Below are 21,729 nucleotides of genomic sequence, written 5' to 3'. Positions count from 1 at the left end.
TTGAAGGGAATTCAGAACTTTTTGAGACTACTAAGCTTCCGTAGAAACTATTTCAGTTATAAGCACGAATTTTTCATGGACTTCTAGGGGTTTCAGTCGTCATTTATATTGAAAATGTCTACCAAGTTGGTTTCGATATAGCTGAGTTACAAGCGTTGTAACACTCGTATACAGGTTTGTTATTTTATCATTAGTATGGAGGCTGCAGGCAGGAATTACTAGTATTATTTTAATAAGCTCCTACATAAATATGCTCTATTCCCTGAAGATACCAGCAAAGCAGATTGTCCAAGAACTAAAACATGTTTACGACGATCCTTCCATATCACAAACATCTGTTTAGTGGTTGACAAGGATATATAACAACGGAGAATAAAGAGTCCAAGATCTACATCGTGTAGGGCTCGTGTAGAGAAAGACTGGAAATAAACAAATATTTCTCAAATACATCAACGTCAGTGGGAGTTTCATCGGGAAGTTTTTATTAACGTCTGACCAAACATTCAAAATTACATTACCGAAGTTGCATACAAGGTTAGTACCAATCTTTTGACAAAAGAGCAAAAACAACAAAGAATGCAATTTTGCAAAATAATCCAAAATTTACAAAATTGCAGATGAAAGGTGGTTTAACGAAGGTCTTCGGCGCATGAGACATTGGTATATTATTTCGAACTTGAAAGGCGGACAAACAACAAACAGTGGCTAAGGAAAGGGCCAGAACGACTATGTAGTTATCGCAAAAAGCCCTTCAAAGTTGCCAACGGGACCTTGATATTCCGACGGCCACAACGTCCTAATACCCAGTGCACCCCGCATAGCTATTACTTAAGAGTATTAAAGATAGCAGTTCGAATGTGAGTAAGAATGCATGACGTAAAACCTCACAAACAAACTGGTTTTCGCGGCAAGCTAGCTCATCTGCATATTCATGACATAGTATCTGCACGCGAGCGCAATATTTTACAGCAGTATTTACAGCACCAGCACATCAAGCAATTGCCGCATCCTCCATATTCGCTCGACTTAACCTTTAGCATGCTGGTGGCAAGTGAGTCTGCCTTTGCACTTTTCGCTATTCAGTCAGTAAATTTTCAACCATAAGAATGATAAATGGTATTGCCCAAATTGAATGATGGTTTAGTCCATTATAGAAATTTAGCAGGCTAAAGGTTAAATCCCTGTAACTGTTTTTAAACAAAATGCGTCCAAAAGCACGCTTGGTAGCGCAGTATATCAGTGCCTACACGGTTTTTCAAGGGTCTGTAACTCAGGTCATAGATAGCTCGAACGTGAATTTCTGTAATAGGGAGCATATTTTGAGGGACTGGTGTACGCAATATGCTTACATACAGTTTTTTTCCATATCTTATATTGGCAGTCTCAAAATTTCCTAATTCCCCTCATAAACAGTCTGAAATGTAAATTTCTTAAACTAATGACACTTGTATTTGGAACAGTCATGTAACATGATAAAATGTTTTCACATATTTAATCAAATACGTGTAAGATAGGAAACCATGATCTCAAAGGTCGGCATTCACACAAAAGTTAAATTACTGATATTATGGCTTCTAAGTTTATTGAAACTGCTGTCAATCAAACAATTCATCATTGGTATAAATACAAGCCAGTAAAAGAAGTCGAACGTGCATCGCCTTCAATATGATTTGCACCTTTGCTCTCTATCCAAACGGAATCGCCTTGCTGTAATCTTAAAACAGCGGAGTTGCCACCTTGTGCATCTTCTGTGGCGTGCTTGGTTTCAGCGATAGCGGTCAGCTTGAAATTGCCGTTTACAACAAGATCTGCCCACATCTGTTTTATGCCGTCAGTATTACTCCTTTCTCCAATGAAGAATGTAAACATGTACATTCCTGCCTGCGGGCATGTGAACACACCAGTATATTGATTGTAACCATTTCCTTCGTTGGTGATTACCTGTAACGAGTTGATATTTTCCGAAACAAGGCAAAATTTTCCAGGTAATATGAAAATAATTTGATTTTGCAATTTAAATTATTTCTTCGAAACATCCTTTAAGATTTGCCAATGGCGTATTTATCCATGACAATTATGAATAAAGTTAAGTGAATAACCAAAGTTGGAACATATTTCAGGATTTAGGAAAATTTTAACAAAATTCTACTTTCTTCATACTTTGTTAAACTTGATAGCTTGATGCGCTCCATAATCACCATCATGGTCCAAGTATGCCGTAAATGCAACGCCTTCCCCGTCAACTGTAAAAATAGCATGAATAAGCATATATTTTTCTTGAAAATAAAATACAAAAAGAACTTTTATCTACGTTAGATATATTGTAAATATAAGCCGCACCATGAGAAAAACCAGCATAGTGCATTTGATCAGAGTCCTTGCTGTTAACGGTTTCTCTAATTGCATTAGTCTTTGAAACCGAACGGCATGGATCCTGACCAGACTACGCAGATGTGCTGGTCACAAACTCACTATGTTAGTTTTCTCATGGTGCAGCTCAAATGTTATTTTGTGCCTTTAAAAGGGGTATTAACCACATTCGGATTTATCGCAAAGAATTATTCTTTTTATTTCATGTTTAAACTGAATTTTCACGGTTTCTTGTTCCATATCAGTTTAAACCGTATGATACTTTTTCACTTTGACAGTACTGATGTGTTTCGCACTGCTATTTCGATATTTTACTGGAAGAAAAACTTTGCATCAGTTAGTATTATTTCAATCTTATTCTTCAGATTAATTATTCGATTAAATCCTACCTTGTCTCTGTAACTGTACATTGTTTTGGTCAGATGATCGTATTCTATTTTTCAAACTTGTCTTTTCCTGCTGTAGATTCGTTTCGAACGGGATCACTTTGTTCAGCAAAGTCCGAAGCTTATTACGAAGACCTCTGATTTCACGGTTTGTAACAGCAGCCTTTTCTCGATCTGCGTTGATAATGTCTCTCTGACTTGCAGCTTCTGTTTACAAGGACTGTATTCTAATTTCTTGGTTTTCTATAATCCTCTTCTGGAGTACTGTTGTTTCTCGAAGAAAAGTGATTTCATTTTCGCTCTTCCTAAACATATTTGAATAGTATGAGTTAGTTAAGCGTCAAAATGTATAATACAAAATTCATTTTTTTTTTATACAACATATTCCTAAAGTAATGAAATTATGTAAGTTGTCCTCATTATATGTTTTACTTTGTGATCCATTTTTATATATTCAATGTACACTTCCATATAATTATGTATTGTACTTCTGCCTGGCTTCAGTTTGATTGGAGATTGGGAAGGGTTTCGGGTGTTATTTAAACGTGTTATCTTGTTTTGGTGTGTAATTTTCAGAACATCCGGCGTGGAATTGTGATTTCGTCACAATAAAGGAAAAATGAGATACTGTTACCAACAACAAAACGGCATAAATTATTTTCTATGAAAAAATCCTTTTTTCTGTCATAGCAGAGATAGCATTCGTTATATCGGTTTGATATGAATATACTAAAATCAGTATAAATTTAACGATATTGTCTTCTGGCCTGATCTTAAAGAGGAATATGCAACCTTTGTCAGCTTTTCTCACTAAATAGTTTGGCTGACGAAACTACAAACACATTTGAAACTAATCATGTACGAGCTAAAATAGCAGTCATTTTGAGAAACTGTTTTTCGGCGTGCCATATTTAGCACGATTTTATGACCTCGTATGTGTACCAGTCGGATTGCTTGGTAAGGTATTCTCGGTATTTTCAGCCATAATGAGAGATTTTGTAAGAGTGGCGCTGATTAGAGGAAAGGCTGAAAATGCTTCACTCTGAGTCATATGTAACACTGGGTGGAGTGACAACGCGTTCGTCATCTATAACATCTATAAGTACAGCACAATCGGGTTGTATGCGTACCACTTGAACAGGTGTGCGTAACCAAATATTCATCTGCTCATTCGGACATATTTAAGTTTTCTTGTTAAGTTATTTCTGTTTTGTTAAGTTTCCTTTCCTTCAGTTTTGTTTTTACAAAAAGGTTATTTGTTTGATACAGTCATTAACTCTTACCCTGCATTACAGCAACAATTTCTAACCAGTGCAAATCATGACTAACCTGCAACAACATGTCCCATACTGTTAAATTTTTAGACTCTAAATTTTAAATTAATCTTTCCGGTGAAAACAGAACTGTACATATTCTGAATGATAGACAAATTTGATAATAAGCTGAAGTAGGGTAAGGGTTCATGTTGCTTCCAACAATTCCAGAAATAAAATATAGAAAGTATTTCAATATTGTTTGCTTACTGTTACCATCTTTTAAGCATCAAAGGCTCAAAGTGAGCTTTTGTGATTGTTTGGTGTCTGTCGTGTGTCCCTCCCCAATTTCTAAACACAGTCTTCTTCAGAACTACTGTCCTCATTTATATAAAACTTCACAGAGTCCCCTTTCAACTTTGCCAAAAGATTTAAAATACTGGTTTCTGCCCATATATAACTTGTGATTCAGTTACATCACGCCGACCATCTTTTTTAAAGATATTTCTTGTTCCTTATTTGAGCATTTACGAATTTGGCAATTCAAGTAATTACAAATCAAGATAACACATTTTTGTAAGTAATAATATTGTTATGTTAATTTTAATTTACATGTAAAAGTCTATGTCTACAGTTTAAGTTGCACATTCATTCATATTAAACATAATTTTGTCATAAATGTCATTAATTACCATATTTGGTAATGCATGATAATGAGAGAACGTTGGGTTCAAAATGGCTCGATAATATGGTGTATTGAACGGCTGATTTGTTTTCCTTTGAAATCCAGTTTTCATACTTGATTGTGTCATCACTTTTAATATTGTACAAAGCTCCTTCTCAATAGAATTACATGTATTACATATTGCACTTTAGAAGTCATTTCGGTTTTAAAACTGCACTGAATTCCAAAATATACTTACTTCAGTTTGGTCTCCACTTCGATTAAACGGTGGACAACATCATCCAGGCTCGGCTTTGCAGAAATTGATACAACAAACAAAACCAATAATACTGAAAAGAAAAAATCTGCCCACATAACGATTGAGTGTGTAAGTTAAGAAGGTGAATTTTTGTCTGCTGGTGGTACACGCGGCTAAATATGGACGTCGGGACAGGTGAATTGATAAGAAGACCTATATCTAAAAATAGTTCAATGACTTTGAGTGTTGAGGCATCTTGACTTTCGTCATGCGGCGAAACGTCTTTGGCAAACAATAATATCCTTAAATAAACGTGGGCACGTGGCATGTTTATTTCAAAATGGTCAAATTCCTGCAGTTGATGAAACGTTGGTGTTAATATCTACTAAGTGTCCGTTAATGTCGGCCAAGGACGAAAAACACAATCATCGACAATAAAGCAATTCAGTAACATAACAGACAAATTAATTCTAGAAAAGGAGCTATAAAATTGAAAGCAATTTAATAGAAAACGACATAAATGACTTTTACGTTTAAATTGATTGCGATTGCAAAAAGAAACTCATTTTCCTTTCCTGTCAATAGGTCACGATGAATCGAACGGCAGAATAGTCAAATCAACTGATAGTGTTGATACATGTTACAATATTCCTGGTGTTTTAAATGATGACATAATGAAAATTTTATAAATTAAAGTTTATGTAACATCTTATGTACAGTGTACTCTTCAACATTTATTTAGAATGTTTATCTGAAATTTCTCAAATAGTTTTGCAGCTGAGATCCAGGAAATAAACGTTCATTCAAAACATTATCTGCGAGTTTAAGATGAATGGACACGCGAGGCTTTAAATTACATTGGAAGAAAAGGAAGTATAGAATTACAGAAAGCGGTTTGTTGCCATTTTGGTACAGAACGTTCATGCAGTCAGTCAAGGAAGAGACTAAATTTATCCTTCGTGACATTAGTTGAAGGTTTAATACATTAGTCTTAAAGTAAGCGGATATTTGATCATCTTTAATGTTAGGTACTGCGTCTTTAGCTATGATCTACTGTATATTGTATGAAAGCAGTTTAGCTTATTGATATTTATTTTATCAGAATGTTCAAATGATCAGTGACAAAGAAACTTGTAATTTATCGAAGAGTCAAGACATTCAAGTGGTTTGTTGTCTGATTTATCATGGTGCAGAAGTCAGATGCGCAAGGATTGACCCCGAGGGCGTTAACTCGAGTGGTGAAATATCTAAGCATCTGAACGATGAAGGTAAATTAGTAAATTAGGCGACAAAATACAAAACGGTCTTGCCTTTTTTCATTCTTACATGCGAGGTTACAAAAAATTATGCTGTATTTCATCTATCCGAGTAGTAATGAACCGGACGTTATGCGAAAATTTGACGTCATAAATGATGTCATAATGATATTTTACCAGTCCACGGATCAAATGTTGTTTATTGCAAAATATACAAAAAAACTCGTATATTTATCAAATAATCAGAGCCTCCGAGTAAGTTGTCGTGTTATTCATCAATGTTCAGTGTACATATGCGCTGGAATTGAATCACGAGGGCGTTAGCTCGAGTAGGCAAATAGATCTATCTAAGCATCTGAACGAAGAACTGTTGTCGATAAGATCAAAAGGTACAAAACGGCCATGATTGTTTTCATTCTTAGATGCGAGCTCACTGAAATATTTTGATAAAAAAATATAATCAACCGCATTTATCCGTGTAATAGTGAATCGGACGTTACGCGGCAGTGTAACGTCATAAATTACGTCATAATGCTCACTTACCGGCCAGCGGTTCGACTATTCTTAATTTAAGAAAATTAATAACACTTCTCATTTATTGATTTGGCGTTGAATAAAATTTCATAGAAGTGGGCAGAGTAAGACATCTTCAAAAATACTAAGTTACATGCGGTAAAAGGTCTCTGTTTCGCCTTTAAATTACATAGTGTGGCTCTGAAACGATCGATCTGTCTCTGTACTGGTAGAGGATGAATTGGCGCCATTATTTGTTTGTTATGCTCCTTTGAGCGTGACTGATATAAATCTGGCAAAATGTTCAATACTGAAACAGGCAAAGAAAGTGTTTCTACGATAATTATCATTCATACTTTCTGCCCGAGAGGTTTTGTTTCAGATACCTCAATTCTCATCGTTTCAAAACTCAGCTGACATTGCTCAGAGACATACCTAACTGCATTAGATAATTCAAGATATTGTAAAAGCCGCTGTGGATAGCCCAGCTCATATTGTTTGATGTCAAAATTAATAGCTAATAATGAACAGGAAATCAAGATAGAGTTGTTTAACATAAAAATTGAACAGAATATACAACATGTATACTATTCTATTAAACGATCCTCAATTTATTAATTATTATATATACATGTACATTGAATTCCGGAAGAGGAATGCATGAAGGGGCCACACCTCCGGACAGTTCAATGCATTTAAAATCACCATGTTTAAAGAACTGTTACTTTATCTACGCTTTAATGCATTTGCAATAAAGTCCTGTGCTGAAAGTGTGTCTCTCATTTTCTCATTTCGTCAAAAAATCAGCTGGAGTTTCTCAATAAACTATCCATTAGCATTAACAACATTGGCCGCCCACTTCCAACCCAATAATAAATAAGGACATCCTGTTTATATAGGTCTTCCAAAACTACAAACCAGTAATGAGCTTGAAATGTTTTTGAAATAATTTGGTATTCCCTGTTTTTCAACGGAAAAGCGAATAATAACATGATATTCAAAATAGCTTGAATTCCGCGTGCGAAATGCTATTTTCCCAGCCTAAGGTTTCTGTTGATATTTTGTTCATTAGTATGAGTTCATAAAGTTTATTTTAGGTTTCCTGTTAATGGAAAATGTAAAAAGCAAGGACACTTTTCTAAGAAACATCTCTCGAAGTAAACATAATTGAACGAGATACGAAGTGGCTATTAATACTACCATTATGCATTTATCTGGCCGGTATCTACTTGCCGTGTACACATGAGGTTTATAGGCTGATCACTACCAAATAGAATGTAAGCCTCCGCAGGTCTAGTCCAAAGTATTCCAAATATAAATAGTACTAATCTGTTTTCCTTTCCTAGTGCATTTTCTCGGCAGCAACGTGCTTACTTTTACCCTACCGCGTTTCAGTATGTATCACTTTGCATTCTAATGAAATCGGCATGTTCCTATCGCATGCTAGATAAAAATGGCGGCGTAAGAATTTTTTGTCACGAAAAGAGAAATTGAAAGAAGCGAAAAGTAGTAAATTCAGCGGGTTGTATTTAACGAACTGTAGTTTTCTTATATAAAAGTTAACACCCCCTTTTCTTTTTGTTTTTCTAAAGTAGCGGTCTAGTTCTTTATGGGAATATAAGTCTCTGAAAATCTGATATGCTAGAAAATATCGAAACACGGTTATGAAGTGAGTGGATTTTATATGAAATAAAGAACAGCTGGATTTAGTGGTGTTCAGCCTATACAGTCAATAGAGGTATATACGGTCAATGTAAATGACGGACTACTTTTTAAGTATTTGTACAATCAGCAGTGTAAACTGGGTCACGAGTTCGAAGCGGAAACATTTTATTGTTTAAGGAGAACGGCCACGGTAAAAACCAAAATTTATTTTACTCCATCCTAGTATACCTCAATACGGAATGGTACGGCGACGGTTTTCAAAGTCTGAGTGAATCGACCTTGACTTTGGGTGTTGCGGCGTTTTCACATTTCTAGTTAAAAAATTAGACATATATACAATGTATTAGGTTGGTGTCTTTCTTAACTAAAGTTTATCCGGAGAAAATTTGAAAATATTTGAGAAAAGTTTATCGAGCCTGAGGCTTGCCTAGTGGGATAAACATTTTTTAGACGATGCGGGTAAACAGCAGTCCCTTGGATATCGAGGTAATGGTATTTTACTGTATTCCCTGTTGATTTGTAACCTGTCAATGCCCCCTATCTAATAATATCAGAAATTAACACAATGCCATTTTATAAAAATGTTGATGACTTCACCTGTTACTACATAATGAACTTTATAAGAAAGGTGCTTTGGAAACGCAACCAAGAAAACACAATAGAAGACTCGATTTGACTGAGTCTGTGTATTTTCATGAGAAGTCTTAACAAATCAACTTGTTTATATTTTGTTTTTAGATTTTTCCTCATGTTTATCCACCGTTGAATGAGTAAGGTCTATCAGCCTCACGTGTTATTGTTGCCGATAACTTAATTCACTAGGTGAACTGCGATTGTTAGCAAAGACTATCTGGCTAGCTAGATGTAGAGTTAGTAACAATCCTGCACAGATCTGTTTAGACATCTTTACACGACGATTAAGCGCACACAGACACAGGAAAGGTTTAGTAATTACTTATTCTTTCGTTTTTTTTTGGGCATATTAAAGGTCAACAAGAGCTCGTAGAACACGAAATGCCCCCCTTGGTGCATTCATTAATTGCACAAGGAACAGAAATTATCTGGTCACTGTACACAAAAGTTCTATTGTTCTGGGTCAATGTGACCTTGACCTTTGACCTATTGACCTCAAAATCAATAGGGCTATCAACTTTCATGATCATAGGCTCAAGCATTCTCAAATTATTGTCTGGAAACCGTTTAACTGTTCTGGGGTCACTGTGACCTTGACCTCTGGTCTCAAAATCAACAGGGGCCATCTGCTGGTCATGACCAACCTCCTATCAATTTTCATGATCCTAGGCCCAAGTGTTCTTGAGTTATCGTCTGGAAACTGTTTAACTGTTCCGGATCACTGTGACCTTGACCTTTGACCTACTGACTTCAAAATCAATAGGAGTCATCTGCTGAATCAGATCATGATCAACTTCCCTATCAACTTTCATGATCCTAGGCCAAAGCATTCTCAAGTTATCGTCAAGAAATGGTTTATCTGTTCCGGGTCACTGTGACCTTGACCTTTGAACTACTGACCTCAAAATCTATAGGGTTCATTTGCTGGTCATGATAAACCTCTCTGTCATCTTTCGTGATCCTAGGCTTAAGCTTTCTTGAGTTATCATCCGGAAACCATTTAACTGTTCCGGGTCACTGTGACATTGACCTTTGACCTACTGATCTCAAAATCAATAGAGGTCATCTGCTGGTTATGACCAACCTCTCTATAAACTGTCATGATCCTAGGCCCAAGAGTTCTTGAGTTATCATCCAGAAATGGAATGGTCTACATACCGACCAACCGACCGACATCTGCAAAACTATATACCCCTCCTTCTTCGAAGGGGGTCATAATAATACTAAAACATCTTTCATGTGTTAACCTTTAGAATGTTTTCAGCATAATCGTTGTTAGACGGGTGATTGCTGTCAAGAACGAAAACTCTGTACAACAGAGATCGTGTTGTTCTCTTCCAATGTACATGTTCCGTGTGTATTGAATTGTTGTTCGCTCGTGAAGGTTAAGCCAATGCATAAGGGTCTTAATTCTTCAGCCAACAAAAAAAGAAAAGTTACCTGTCCTAAATTATGTCGGCGTGATGCTAAGCACAACAAACTGATTTAAATAAACAAGCACATTTAGCGAATTAAAATCTCCATCTTCCGACGAAAAGGTTGTTACGTGAATGAAGGGCGGTGGGTGGGGGAGGAGGGAGCTATTTGTTGAAATATATTAGATTTTCAAGACATATGTACAAATCTTAAACACTTTGCTTTTACTGTGTCAGTAGAGATAATACTACAAATGTATATGTGAGCAAAGCCCATACTTATTGATAATTACGTAAGGTTTGGTGATTCTAGCTTAAATACTTTTTTGAATCGAAAGCATTTTTAATTTCGAACGGACGGACAAACAATATTAATTCCATATTCTTCCACATTAAGTGGGGGTAATATATGGGAAGGCAAAACTTATTGTATGTAGCGGTTCTTGTAATGTTTAAAACGCGAAATTTCGTTGCGTTGCATGTTGCAAAACTACAAACTGTTCAATATCGAATTATCGTATAGACTCTTACATTGCATTCGTCGTCACTACACAACTGATGCTATTACCTTTAAGGTTTCTAGAGGGAGGAAAAATAAACGTCTGAAAGTGCAGCCGTATAAGAGCTAAAGACTAGACGCATCATATCAAATGTAAAAAATAAAACAAGTGCAGGCTATTAGTGTAATTCACAATCTGATGCAAAATGTTTGGCTAAAATGGCGGCCACCATCTTGGTTTAACTTAACATTATCAAGCAAAGTTTAACATTGCATATTTTTATCAAATCGGTACAAAACAAAATAATTTAGAGATCAATATAACGTCAAGACTTTGTTTTGTTGCCCTGACGTTTTACGTCTAGGAATGAATGAAAACAAATACTCCCATTTGAAAGGAATGTTTATCCGTATTCATTAAATTTCATACATAAATTTGAGTCAACGTCTATCAAATTGTGTATGAAGAAAATATCAGAAATCTGACTTCCATCTTCAACTTTTTTAATTGATTGTGTATCATTTGTGTTTTTAAACTTAATTGCACAATGGCAAAAACAATACGCTGGATAGCCAAACAAAGAGGGCAGTATATCACATTATTAAAGCATAAATTATCGTTAAAAGAGACAGAGCTAATATTGAATTCTGTCTGACTTTTTTCCACAAACGGCTCACTCATATAATATTCATGATGTGCTTTGTTTTCCAAGGAAAAAGGGTCATTACACACTTTTTCTTCAGGGTCTATTGAAACTCACTTTGCACTGGAAAACAAGCTTTGCAATGGAAATCATTTCCTATTGTTAATTGTTCTTTAAAATATCTAGTACAATTAAAATGTAGAGTAAAACCTGATTCGGGCTAAATACCTTTTATTGTTGATATATTTTTTTGTTTTGTATTGTATGTCCATATCATTCTGTTACAGTGATATGTAGTTTGTACAGCGCTTTTGAACGTTTATATTATAGATGAAAAGAGCGCTATAAAAATCTGGTAAATAATAATAATAATAATTACAATGGAAAAGAACAAGTTTTGCTAAAATCCATTCCATTACATTTTAACACGAAAATTAGCACCCATGAAATAGTCCCATTTGCATAACATAGTTTCTGTAGAACAAAGGTTACTTCACCCTAAAGTGTACCTAAGCCCAAGTTCAAAATTTAAGACTTTCTGTGGATGATATTTTACATTTTTCGATGAAAATGTTGCGAAAGGTAAAAGTGTCTGTATTAATTTAGTAACTCTTTAAAAACATTTTATGTTTGAAGTTAACGATGTTAAAATATTTAAAATTTCAAATTTAATCATACATTGTACGCTTTTTAAAAAGCTAGAACGCAGCTTACTTGGTTCTTCCTGGGAAGCAAACTGTGATATTAGCTAGTGTTTTTTTTTCAAAATTTAGGTGTTGCGACCTATGCTGTTAATATTTGTCCATAAAATCTTTAAATCGTCACAATTGTTCTCATATCGTCATAATAAGTTAACGGAGTTTGAAGCTTTTAATGCTAGGGTTTAGCCTCTCTAACTAATGGTAGTGTGCTAACAGTAGCACATAAAGTATCTGTATCATATTAGTTCAAGAGATAGGGCACATTAATTTTACTATTTTATTTTGAGTCCAAGCAATTTGACAGCTTAATATCTGTAATTCATAATGTCCATTTCTTTGTTGCGAAACAGGAGGCGGGCGGGGTATGAGAGTGTGTGTGGGTGGGTGGGTGTGGGTGTGTCCATGGTCCATTTGTTTGTTCTTTTGTTCCAAATTTCCATACTGTTTACAAAAGGAGGTGCTTCTAATTTTATTATGAGAATAGTTTTATTGTATAGAAAACAACATTTCTAAATGTCTTTGTGGTACTATTTCTATCATATGAGATTATCATAATACTTAAAACTAGAACAATATGCATTGTAACGATATTTCAGATATTTCACAATTACATCACCTGTCGTTTGTAAAGTATGAGAACTATTAATATATTTTATTTGCAACGCTATAAAATGATAAAACAACTTTAAACTTTTTTGAATCAATATACTTGTTTTCTGTAAAGTGGAACTCATTACCTTGTATACAAAAGAATGGGTCTGCTCGTCTATACAGCAATTAACAGGTGAGCAGGGTAAATACCTTCAAAAACACTGTTAAATGAAACTGTTTAGGCATAGGAAAAAGAGATCAATATAATTGCACCTTTACTAATCCTACCAGGTGTTCTGTATAACAAAAGTGCTTCTATGTGACATTTCGATACAACAAAACATGTTTACTGCACTATAAATACTTACTGGTATTTCATTTTATTATCGGCTTGTTAAAAGTTATTTTTTAACCATAATAGTTGACAAATCATACGAACCAGTGGTTCATGTTAAATAAACCATTTACATAAATCCTAACGATTGTCGGCAAAATGATATATTGTGTTTAACCGTTTTCGTTTTCTACTCTATGTGTAATTGCAAGGAAGTAACTAATAATACTCTGCTTAAATACTAGCCAAGGCAAGAGTTGACATTCTTTGCGGATCACACTTTGAATTAATATTAAATTTCTGTTATTGATATTAGCAACTATCATACATTGCGCATTGGAATCATTTTGTTATTCAAGACTGGAATCATTTCTAGACTTTATTTAAGTATTCTACAATGAAAATGTAATCTCCTAAACTTGTATCGTAATTAACCGTTTGGCGACGGAAAAAACTCAACATACTCTTGAATGGGACTGTTGTCACAAGTAATGAACAAGCGGCGATGGTAAATAAACTCATCACACGCTCTTGAGAGGGACTAGTGCCTAACCTAATTCCGTTAAACATGTGTACGTGTAGATTTATGTAACATAAAACAAATCGTTATTACATTGTTAGACACAAGCACATATACCATGTAGGATTATCCACGTGCAATATAAACGTGTTGTAATATTTTTTAGTCCTTTGGGATCATGGAGTCAATTCAACATAATGTGTAATAGAGTTCCGTATAAGCCGGTGCAAGGGGGCGTGAGAGGTTTTGCGTAATCCATTATCTCTCATGAACAGATCCAATCAAACCGTTTTTATTGGCTGCACAACTCAAGTTGACATGATACTGAGATTTTGTTTATCACAGGCAACGCGTGAACTCATTCCAATAGTATCTAGTAGAATTTAGTTTTATCTCACTAAATCTAAAATGGTAAAAAATGGTATGACATACAGTACATGTATCAACAGTATTTGCGACCGGACATGGCAAGGATATTTGAGTCAGGATCACCTGAATTGTATTGAAGTCAGTTAATACGCGATGCATGCATTACAGGGTTTCTACCAAATGATGTCTATCTGAAGCTTAATTCTAATCGGAGGATTATGTCATGGGAACGAGATACTATCTAAATGACTGACGTGGGAACGAGATACCCTATTAAATAAAATGCTATGGGACAGAGGTATTATCGCATATCTATTAGCTACTATCTCATTGCCACGAGTGCACTAAGTTTAAGGGACGTGATATTAACTTATAGTTTCGGGATAGTTACTGTATGGCCATGAGTTCCGTTAAATTAGGATTGAGAAACTATCGTGTGGGAACGAGACGCTATATATTCGTGACGAGAATTAGATATAGCGTGGTCTGTAGATACTACCTCGTGGATAAATGTACACTTGTCATCTCGGCTCTTTCGTAGGATACAAAACAACAATGACTTTTTGTAAACTTGGCAACACAAAATTCCAAAAGCCCGCCCGTTTAGCTTAATGGGGAGAGCGTAGATCTACCGATAGCAAGGTGTGTTCTTCGTGACATTTTGATAAAATACATTGCGTCTGAATTCATTCGTCATCCACCTCTGACTCGTGTGGAAAAGTTGGCAGTTACATGTGGAGAACTGGTTAGTATTGGTGGGAATCAGCCTTATAGAAACTGATACAACAAACACAGCAACAAGTACTAGGAGACATATGAAGCGAAATATCAAATGTTCAGACATAGCGCTTATATCAAAACACTAACAATAATATGTTTAATTGTATTTTATTATGGCATCATTCCATGCAAAAACACTTGTCCTGAAAGGGGGTGCAATGGAATCTAAAATAATCGTCAGATCCAAGCACTAACAGAACGATTAATAGTTTAAAGAACTTTACTAGTTTTTACTCTCTTTTTGACAAGTTTACAACTTATTTGTGTATCTCAACAAAGGCAGTAGAAGTTCAGCAAGTTGTTGTTTAACTATTAGCCTGCTGGCGGCAAAAGATCCTGTCTTTGCGACCAGTTCAGACCAAGATTATTGTCTGCACTGTTCACTATCCAGTCAGTAAATTTTCAGTGAACATCCTTCTGAATAGTAAGTGGTACTGCCCAAATTGAATGAAGGGCCATTCCATTTTAGAAATCTACCAGGCTAAAGGTTAAGACCCTTTTAACAAGTTTACTAAGAATTTGGAAAGATTACTTGTAGTATGAACAAATACTATTAAGTTATTTAGTTATTTGGACAAGTTGACTAGTTATTTCACAAGTCGTCTAGTTATTTGGACAAGTTGACTAGTTATTTGGACAAGTTGTCTAGTTATTTGGACAAGTCGTCTAGTTATTTGGACAAGTTGTCTAGTTATTTGGACAAGTCGTCTAGTTATTTGGACAAGTCAGTTATTTGGACAAGTCGTCTAGTTATTTGGACAAATTGTCTAGTTATTTGGATATCTTTGCAAAGGCAATAGAAATTGAAGGGAATTCAGAACATTGGGAGACTATCGCGCTTCCGTAGAAACTATTTCAGTTATAAGCACGACATTTTCATGGACTTCTAGGGGTTTCAGTAGTCTTATATATTGAAAATTTCTACAAAGTTGGTTTCGATATAGCTGAGTTACAAGCATTGTAACACTCGTATACAAGTTTGTTATTTTGTCATTAGTATGGAGGCTACAGTCAGGAAGTACTAATAAATGTCTAATAAGCTCCTACATAAAATTAATATGCTCTATTCCCTGTAGATACAAGCAAAGCAGATTGTGCAAGAATTAAAACCTCTTTACGACGATCCTTCCATATCAAAAACATCTGTTTAGTGGTTGACAAAAATATTTAAAAACGAGGAATCTAGAGTCCAAGATCTACATCGTGTAGGGCTCGTGTAGAGAAAGACTCGAAATAAACGGTTTCTCAAATAGATCAACATCAGTGAGAGTTTCATCAGGAAGTGTTCATTAACGTCTGACCAAACATTTAAAATTACCGAAGGTGTATATAATGTTAGTACCAATCTTTTGACAAAAGAGCAAAAACAACAAAGAATGCAATGTTGCAAAAAAAAAAAACAACTTCTAAAATCTACAAAATTACAGATGAAAGGTGGTTTAACGAAGGTCAGGTCTTCAGCGCATGAGACATTGGTATATTATTACGATTTTGAAACAGACAGGACAGTGCCCTTCAAAGTTGCAAACAGGATCTTGGTAATATAATTGCTTTTAATTCCGACGGCCACGTTGTCCAAATATCCAGTGCATCCGGCAGATCTACTACTGAAGAGTATTACAGAGAAAAGGTTCGCAAGTGAGGATGAATACATTACGTAAAACCACGCAAACAAACTGCTTTACGTGGCATCTGCCTTATTCGTGACAAAGCATCTGCACACAAGAGGGAAATTTACAGCAGTATATACAGGACCAGCAGGTTAAGCAATTGTCGAACGCTCGGCCTAAGTACCTGCGATTTTTTCAAAACAGAATGCTGGCTGGGCGGCGCTTCAATACCAAAATCACACTTGGTAGCGTAGTGTATAAGTATCTGCAAGGTAGACCAAGGGCCAACAAATCTGGCTTGCAGGTCATAGATAGCCCGAATGTGCGTTTCTGTAATAGGAAATATAGTTCGAGGGACTGGTGTAAGTAATATGCTTACATACAGTTTTTGTTCTATATTTTATATTGACAGTCTCAAAATGTCCTAATTCCCCTCATAAATAGTCTGGATAAATTGCAAATTTCCTTGTAAATGCTATGACACAGCTGATTGCGGGCAGTTCCCTTGTTGGTGCCGCAACAATCTGAACATCTGACGGAATGAGAAGGTACAACTTCAATGTCAAAGAAACATCGAGGCAAAATAAACATTATGATAAATTTATGGCCAAACAAAATATTATTTGAATGCAGAAATGTTGGTTTGCCCCTGTCGATTATGTATACAAAGGCCGTAAATAAGGCTGTAACACTCCACTTCCGGTTCCCGGTGTTAAAGCGCTTTACTCGAGCTACATGATAAACGCTCAAGGACGCCAGTGTTGTTGGAAGCGCTAACAGTCATGTTAAATGATAAGAAATTGTCCTCATAAATAATCAAATACGAGTTAGACAGGGAATCATGTTCTCCAAGGTCGGAATTCGTACATAAAATGAGATTTCAAAAGGAAAAAGATGTCTCCACGAATTTATTTCAAATGTTGACCACCAAACAATTTATCATGGGTACAAATACAAGCCAGTAAAAGACGTCAGACGTACATTGCCTTCGACATGATGATTTTCCCCATCACTGTAAATGTAAACGGAATCTCCTTGTTGTAGTCTTAAAATTACTGTGTTGCCACCTTGTGCATCTTCTGTGGCGTGCTTCGTTTCAGCGACAGCTGACATCTTGACAGTCTCGTTTACAACAAGATCTGCCAACATCTGTTTTATGCCTTCTGTATCACTCCTTTCTCCAATGAAGAATGTAAACATGTACATTCCTGCGTGCGGGCATGTGAACACACCAGTATATTGATTGTAACCGTTTCCTTCGTTGGTGATTACCTGTAACGAGTTGATTTTCTCCAAACAGAGGCATAATTTTCAAAGTGATAATGAAATACCGGTAATTAATCTGATTTTGCAATTTCATTTATTTTTTAAACATCTGTTTAAGATTTACAAACGGTGAATTGTCCATGACAATTATGAAGAATTAAAGTTGCAACATATTTCTTGATTTAGGAATATTTTAACAAAATGCTACTTTCTTCATACTTTGTTAAACTTGATAACTTGTTGTGTTCCATATTCGCCATCATGGTCCAAGTATGCCGTGAATGCAACTCCTACTCTATCAACTGTAAAGATAGCAGGTATAACATAGTGGTCCCGTAAAGACACTTGCTTATGTATTCTCTATTCCTATGACAAATGGATGCTTCTTTCGCATTCGGAGATCACGTGATCACACGGTTATTACTGATTGTTCATGCGGATACTCTACCTTTAAAGTTATATTTTTCTCGATAAATCAAGAACGTTAACGTATCTAAATTTGATATATAGTAAATAATTGAACCGCACCATGAGAAAACCAACATAGTTCATTTGTGACAAGCATGAGTCCAGACCAGCCTGCGCATCTGCGCAGTCTGACCAGAATCCATACTGTTGGCTTTCAAATCCTATCGCTATTAGAGAAACCGTTAGCGAACAGCATGGATCCTGACGAGACTGTGTTGGTACGCAGGCTGGTCTGGATCCATGCTAGTCGGCAAATGCACTATGTTGGTTCTCATGGTGCGGCTCAATTATGTTAAACAGAAAAAGCTACATTCAAAGAAAACAGCTTCCCATACTGTCGTCCACGCGGACATACAGTTATGTATAAATGTCTACAGGTAATGGAAGTTTTCTTATAGTTGTTACCGCGGTATGTTTTACGTTTATAAAATGCTGTAATGATCGAATCATAATGCATTGGAGCCGCGCCATGAGAAAACCAACATAGTGCGTTTGCGACCAGCATGGATCCAGATCAGCCTGCGCATCCGCGCAGTCTGGTCAGGATCCATGCTGTTCGTTAATTGTTTCTCTAATTGCAATAGTATTTGAAAGCAAACAGCATGGATCCTGACCAGACTGCGCGGATGCGCAGGCTGGTCTGGATCCATGCTGGTCGCAAAACCACTATGTTGGTTTTCTCATGGTACAGCTCATTTGTTAAACACTTTACCGTGTCTCAACGGCCTTATCCTATTTTTCGAACTTTCTCTCTGGTGCTTCAGCTTTGTTTCCTGTGGGGTCCGTTTTGGGAATACAATCCGTGGCTTATCGTGTAGATCTTTAATTTCTTGTGTGGTATCGGCAGCCTTTTCTCGACCAGCGCTTATAATGTCCCTGTGACCTGCGAGTTCTGTTTCGAGGGACTGTATTCTAATTTCTTGATTTTCTATGACCTCTTTCTGGAGCAGTGTTGTTTCTTGAAGAATACCGATTTCCCTTTCACTCTCTCTTTGAATAAGATAATATTTGACTCGGCGTGTTTAATGAAATAGAATCTGGGTTAAGACACCAAATATCTTAAGGTAAGACTAGTATAACCTTGAAACCTTCCATGTATGGCATTTGGCGATCTCTTGCATTTCTGGTGATATTTAGTGAGGATCACGAACGACAACTCTGCTCGGAGATTTGGCATTTGGATCATTCGAATGACGCGTGCTTGTAGTGCAACCAAAACAAAATGTAAAATAAATATGGACATATCGCCATATTATCGGATAAAATCACTATAAGAAATTAAAGCCAAATTACTGAGAAATTTAAACAAAAACATGCAGCTGCCTCTACATAAAAATTGACCTTGCTCATGCTGTCGTTTTTAAACCGACCTATCTTTAAAGTCATTTCTGCCTAAAAATTTAATGAACTTTAAAATATACTTACTTCAGCTTGGTCTCAACTTCTATTAAACGCTCGACAACATCGTCTAGACTTAGCTTTGTAGAAATTGTTACAGCGAACAAAGCGAAAAATATGGAGAGACATAAGAAGTGATATACGCAGTGTGCAGACATAGCGATAGAATGCGTGACTAAAGCAGACCACAATTATGTCCTTGGCTTAACATGAAATTTAGACATGCTGAGGAGATAAGAATCTGTTCTATACTTAAAGGTACTGGCACTTTTACACGTTCGTTGTCAATGTATATTGAACTTCCTTGAGAGTCTAAATTAATATAGTCATATTGAACTTCTGCATGTATTGCTTTATTATATAAATCTTAAGGTTATGATATGTTTCACTTATAATATCATTGCGGAGGTTTTGCTGGCTATCTACGAGCACCTACATAGGAGTAAAAGTTAAATAAGATGTATAAACAATGACCATGCATTAAATCTTATCTTACTGGAAACCAGGTATGTAAGTCAATAAATAAAAAAAATATGTTTATTATACTTTATGTTTTAAATTCAAATATATAGATATTTGTATTTAAAAGGAATTCCTATAGTTTTTTATGCGCATCTTTCTGTGCAGTCAACAGTATCTATGGAAAATTGAAGTGAACTCAACATTTGTTGAAACATGAGACAGACAATCTTAAATATGAGATATCTTGAACAAAATAACATTTTTTAAGTTTTATCAGTAATCAAAAGTTAATACAAGTTTCTGTTGTATTGACATGTATCATGCCTAACATGTATCCTGCAACTTGCAACTTGTGGCTGTGTTTTGACAACGCATTTTAATACAAAGACAGAATTGTTCATTTAATGTTGAACAAATAACTTTGTATTGATAAGACAATATCTCCTTTCAAATTATTAAGTATTCAGTTATGATAAGTAATAAGAATTCTTTAAACTTTTTTATCTTCTAGCAGATATAATCAATTTGGTCAGGTTCGCGCCATTTTTCGTCCGAACAGGTGTTGTATTCATGCGCTCTTAACATACAATTTAGCCTGGTGACCCATACATTTTTGGCCACTTTTATGTTCACAATACAATTACTTATACAAAACGAAAACAGGAAAAAAATCTTAGAAACAGTTTTTTCAAAATTAAAATTAATATTCTTTACTTTGAGTATTTTTCAATGAAAAAAGTTCACAAAAGTGAATATGAAACATTTTTTTTTCATTTGTACCCATTATTGTAATGATATAGTAATACAAATATGACTATTATATCAAATAAGTGTATAATAAAATTTGTAAAAAGAATAAACCTTCTTGTGCTGTCTTGATGTATACTTTGGTTGGTATTTAGAAAAAAAGCAAAAATTATGAAAATGTTAAAAAATCGCTAGCAGTTTCAGCAACAGTGGGTGTGTTCAAAACAATTTTTTACAAACAAAAGCCTGGTGACCCATTGGTTTTCTTTGTTTTTTGTTTTCAGCACATATTTTCCTATCATATATGTGAATTTGAAAAAAAAATCTATGAAAGGAAATAAAAATATAGGAATTCTCTTTAAAAGTGTATTTAGGACATTATTATTTCAGCTGCTTCCATTATGATTATGTGGTTTTAACAGTGTTTTAAATTTCAAGCTGATCTAGTCTTCCATAGCGGTCCGAGTTTAAAGTTCGTGAAGGCTTGTGAATTGCTGGGAGGTGACTGTCATGTAATATCAACTTAAGATATGACATTTCTTCGCATTTAAATGGAATGGAAATTTCATCGTTTGTTTTGTAACCATACAAAAGGTGCCGACTGTAGACTTGAACTTGTTATCTACAGTTCAAACTATTTCGATCAAAAACTCGGACAGGTAATTACTTTAATGTAGAAGACATCCAAAATATGAATTATACTCGTAAAAATTGAATAGCCACCACCTCGATTGCCTAGCGTTAGAGCATCCGCTTCGAGTGTGGGTGGTCGTGGGCTCGATAGCTAAGTTGCTAAGTTGCTCCCTAGCTAAGCGCTCAACATTGAAATGAAAAAGGTTTCTTTTCTCCCATACCCTCGTTGAGATGAATTCCATCGGGAAGTAATGAAGTGTCTGCATTGGTTGATATTACTTGTAGAATTTGCT

At 35.5% G+C, this 21,729-nt stretch overlaps 1 protein-coding gene across 2 annotated transcripts; it reads right to left on the bottom strand.

Moving 5' to 3' along the window:
- Positions 1–1,520: 1,520 nt before the first annotated feature.
- Positions 1,521–19,781, bottom strand: LOC123555672 (uncharacterized). Of its 2 annotated transcripts, none has more exons than XM_053547404.1 (4): positions 19,622–19,781; positions 18,909–19,186; positions 17,948–18,030; positions 1,521–1,941 (listed from the first exon to the last, which is right to left on the bottom strand). In XM_053547404.1, the coding sequence occupies exons 1-4, from the start codon at positions 19,750–19,752 to the stop codon at positions 1,612–1,614; spliced, it is 822 nt and encodes a 273-aa protein (XP_053403379.1). In that variant the 5' UTR covers positions 19,753–19,781; the 3' UTR covers positions 1,521–1,611. The 2 variants fall into 2 exon arrangements, with proteins under 2 accessions (XP_053403379.1, XP_053403378.1); XM_053547403.1 differs by lacking the exon at positions 1,521–1,941 and adding an exon at positions 17,353–17,734 and having other exon boundaries at positions 19,622–19,779.
- Between the last annotated feature and the right edge of the window lie 1,948 nt (positions 19,782–21,729).

The sequence above is a fragment of the Mercenaria mercenaria genome, chromosome 7 (genome assembly GCF_021730395.1).
Source record: "Mercenaria mercenaria strain notata chromosome 7, MADL_Memer_1, whole genome shotgun sequence".
Taxonomy (NCBI): domain Eukaryota; kingdom Metazoa; phylum Mollusca; class Bivalvia; order Venerida; family Veneridae; genus Mercenaria; species Mercenaria mercenaria.
Note: the sequence above shows the minus strand (reverse complement) of the source record. Positions and strands in the feature narration are given on the sequence as shown.

Bases quoted from the DNA above. Each gene is read 5' to 3' on its own strand.
- LOC123555672 (XM_053547403.1), bottom strand. From the start codon at position 19,752: ATGTCTGCACACTGCGTATATCACTTCTTATGTCTCTCCATATTTTTC. The intron at 18,031-18,908 runs GTAAAGTGTTTA...CTATCTTTACAG, and splicing joins GATAAGGCCGTTGAGACACG to TTGATAGAGTAGGAGTTGCA. The intron at 17,735-17,947 runs GTATGAAGAAAG...AACTCGTTACAG, and splicing joins AAGTTATCAAGTTTAACAAA to GTAATCACCAACGAAGGAAA.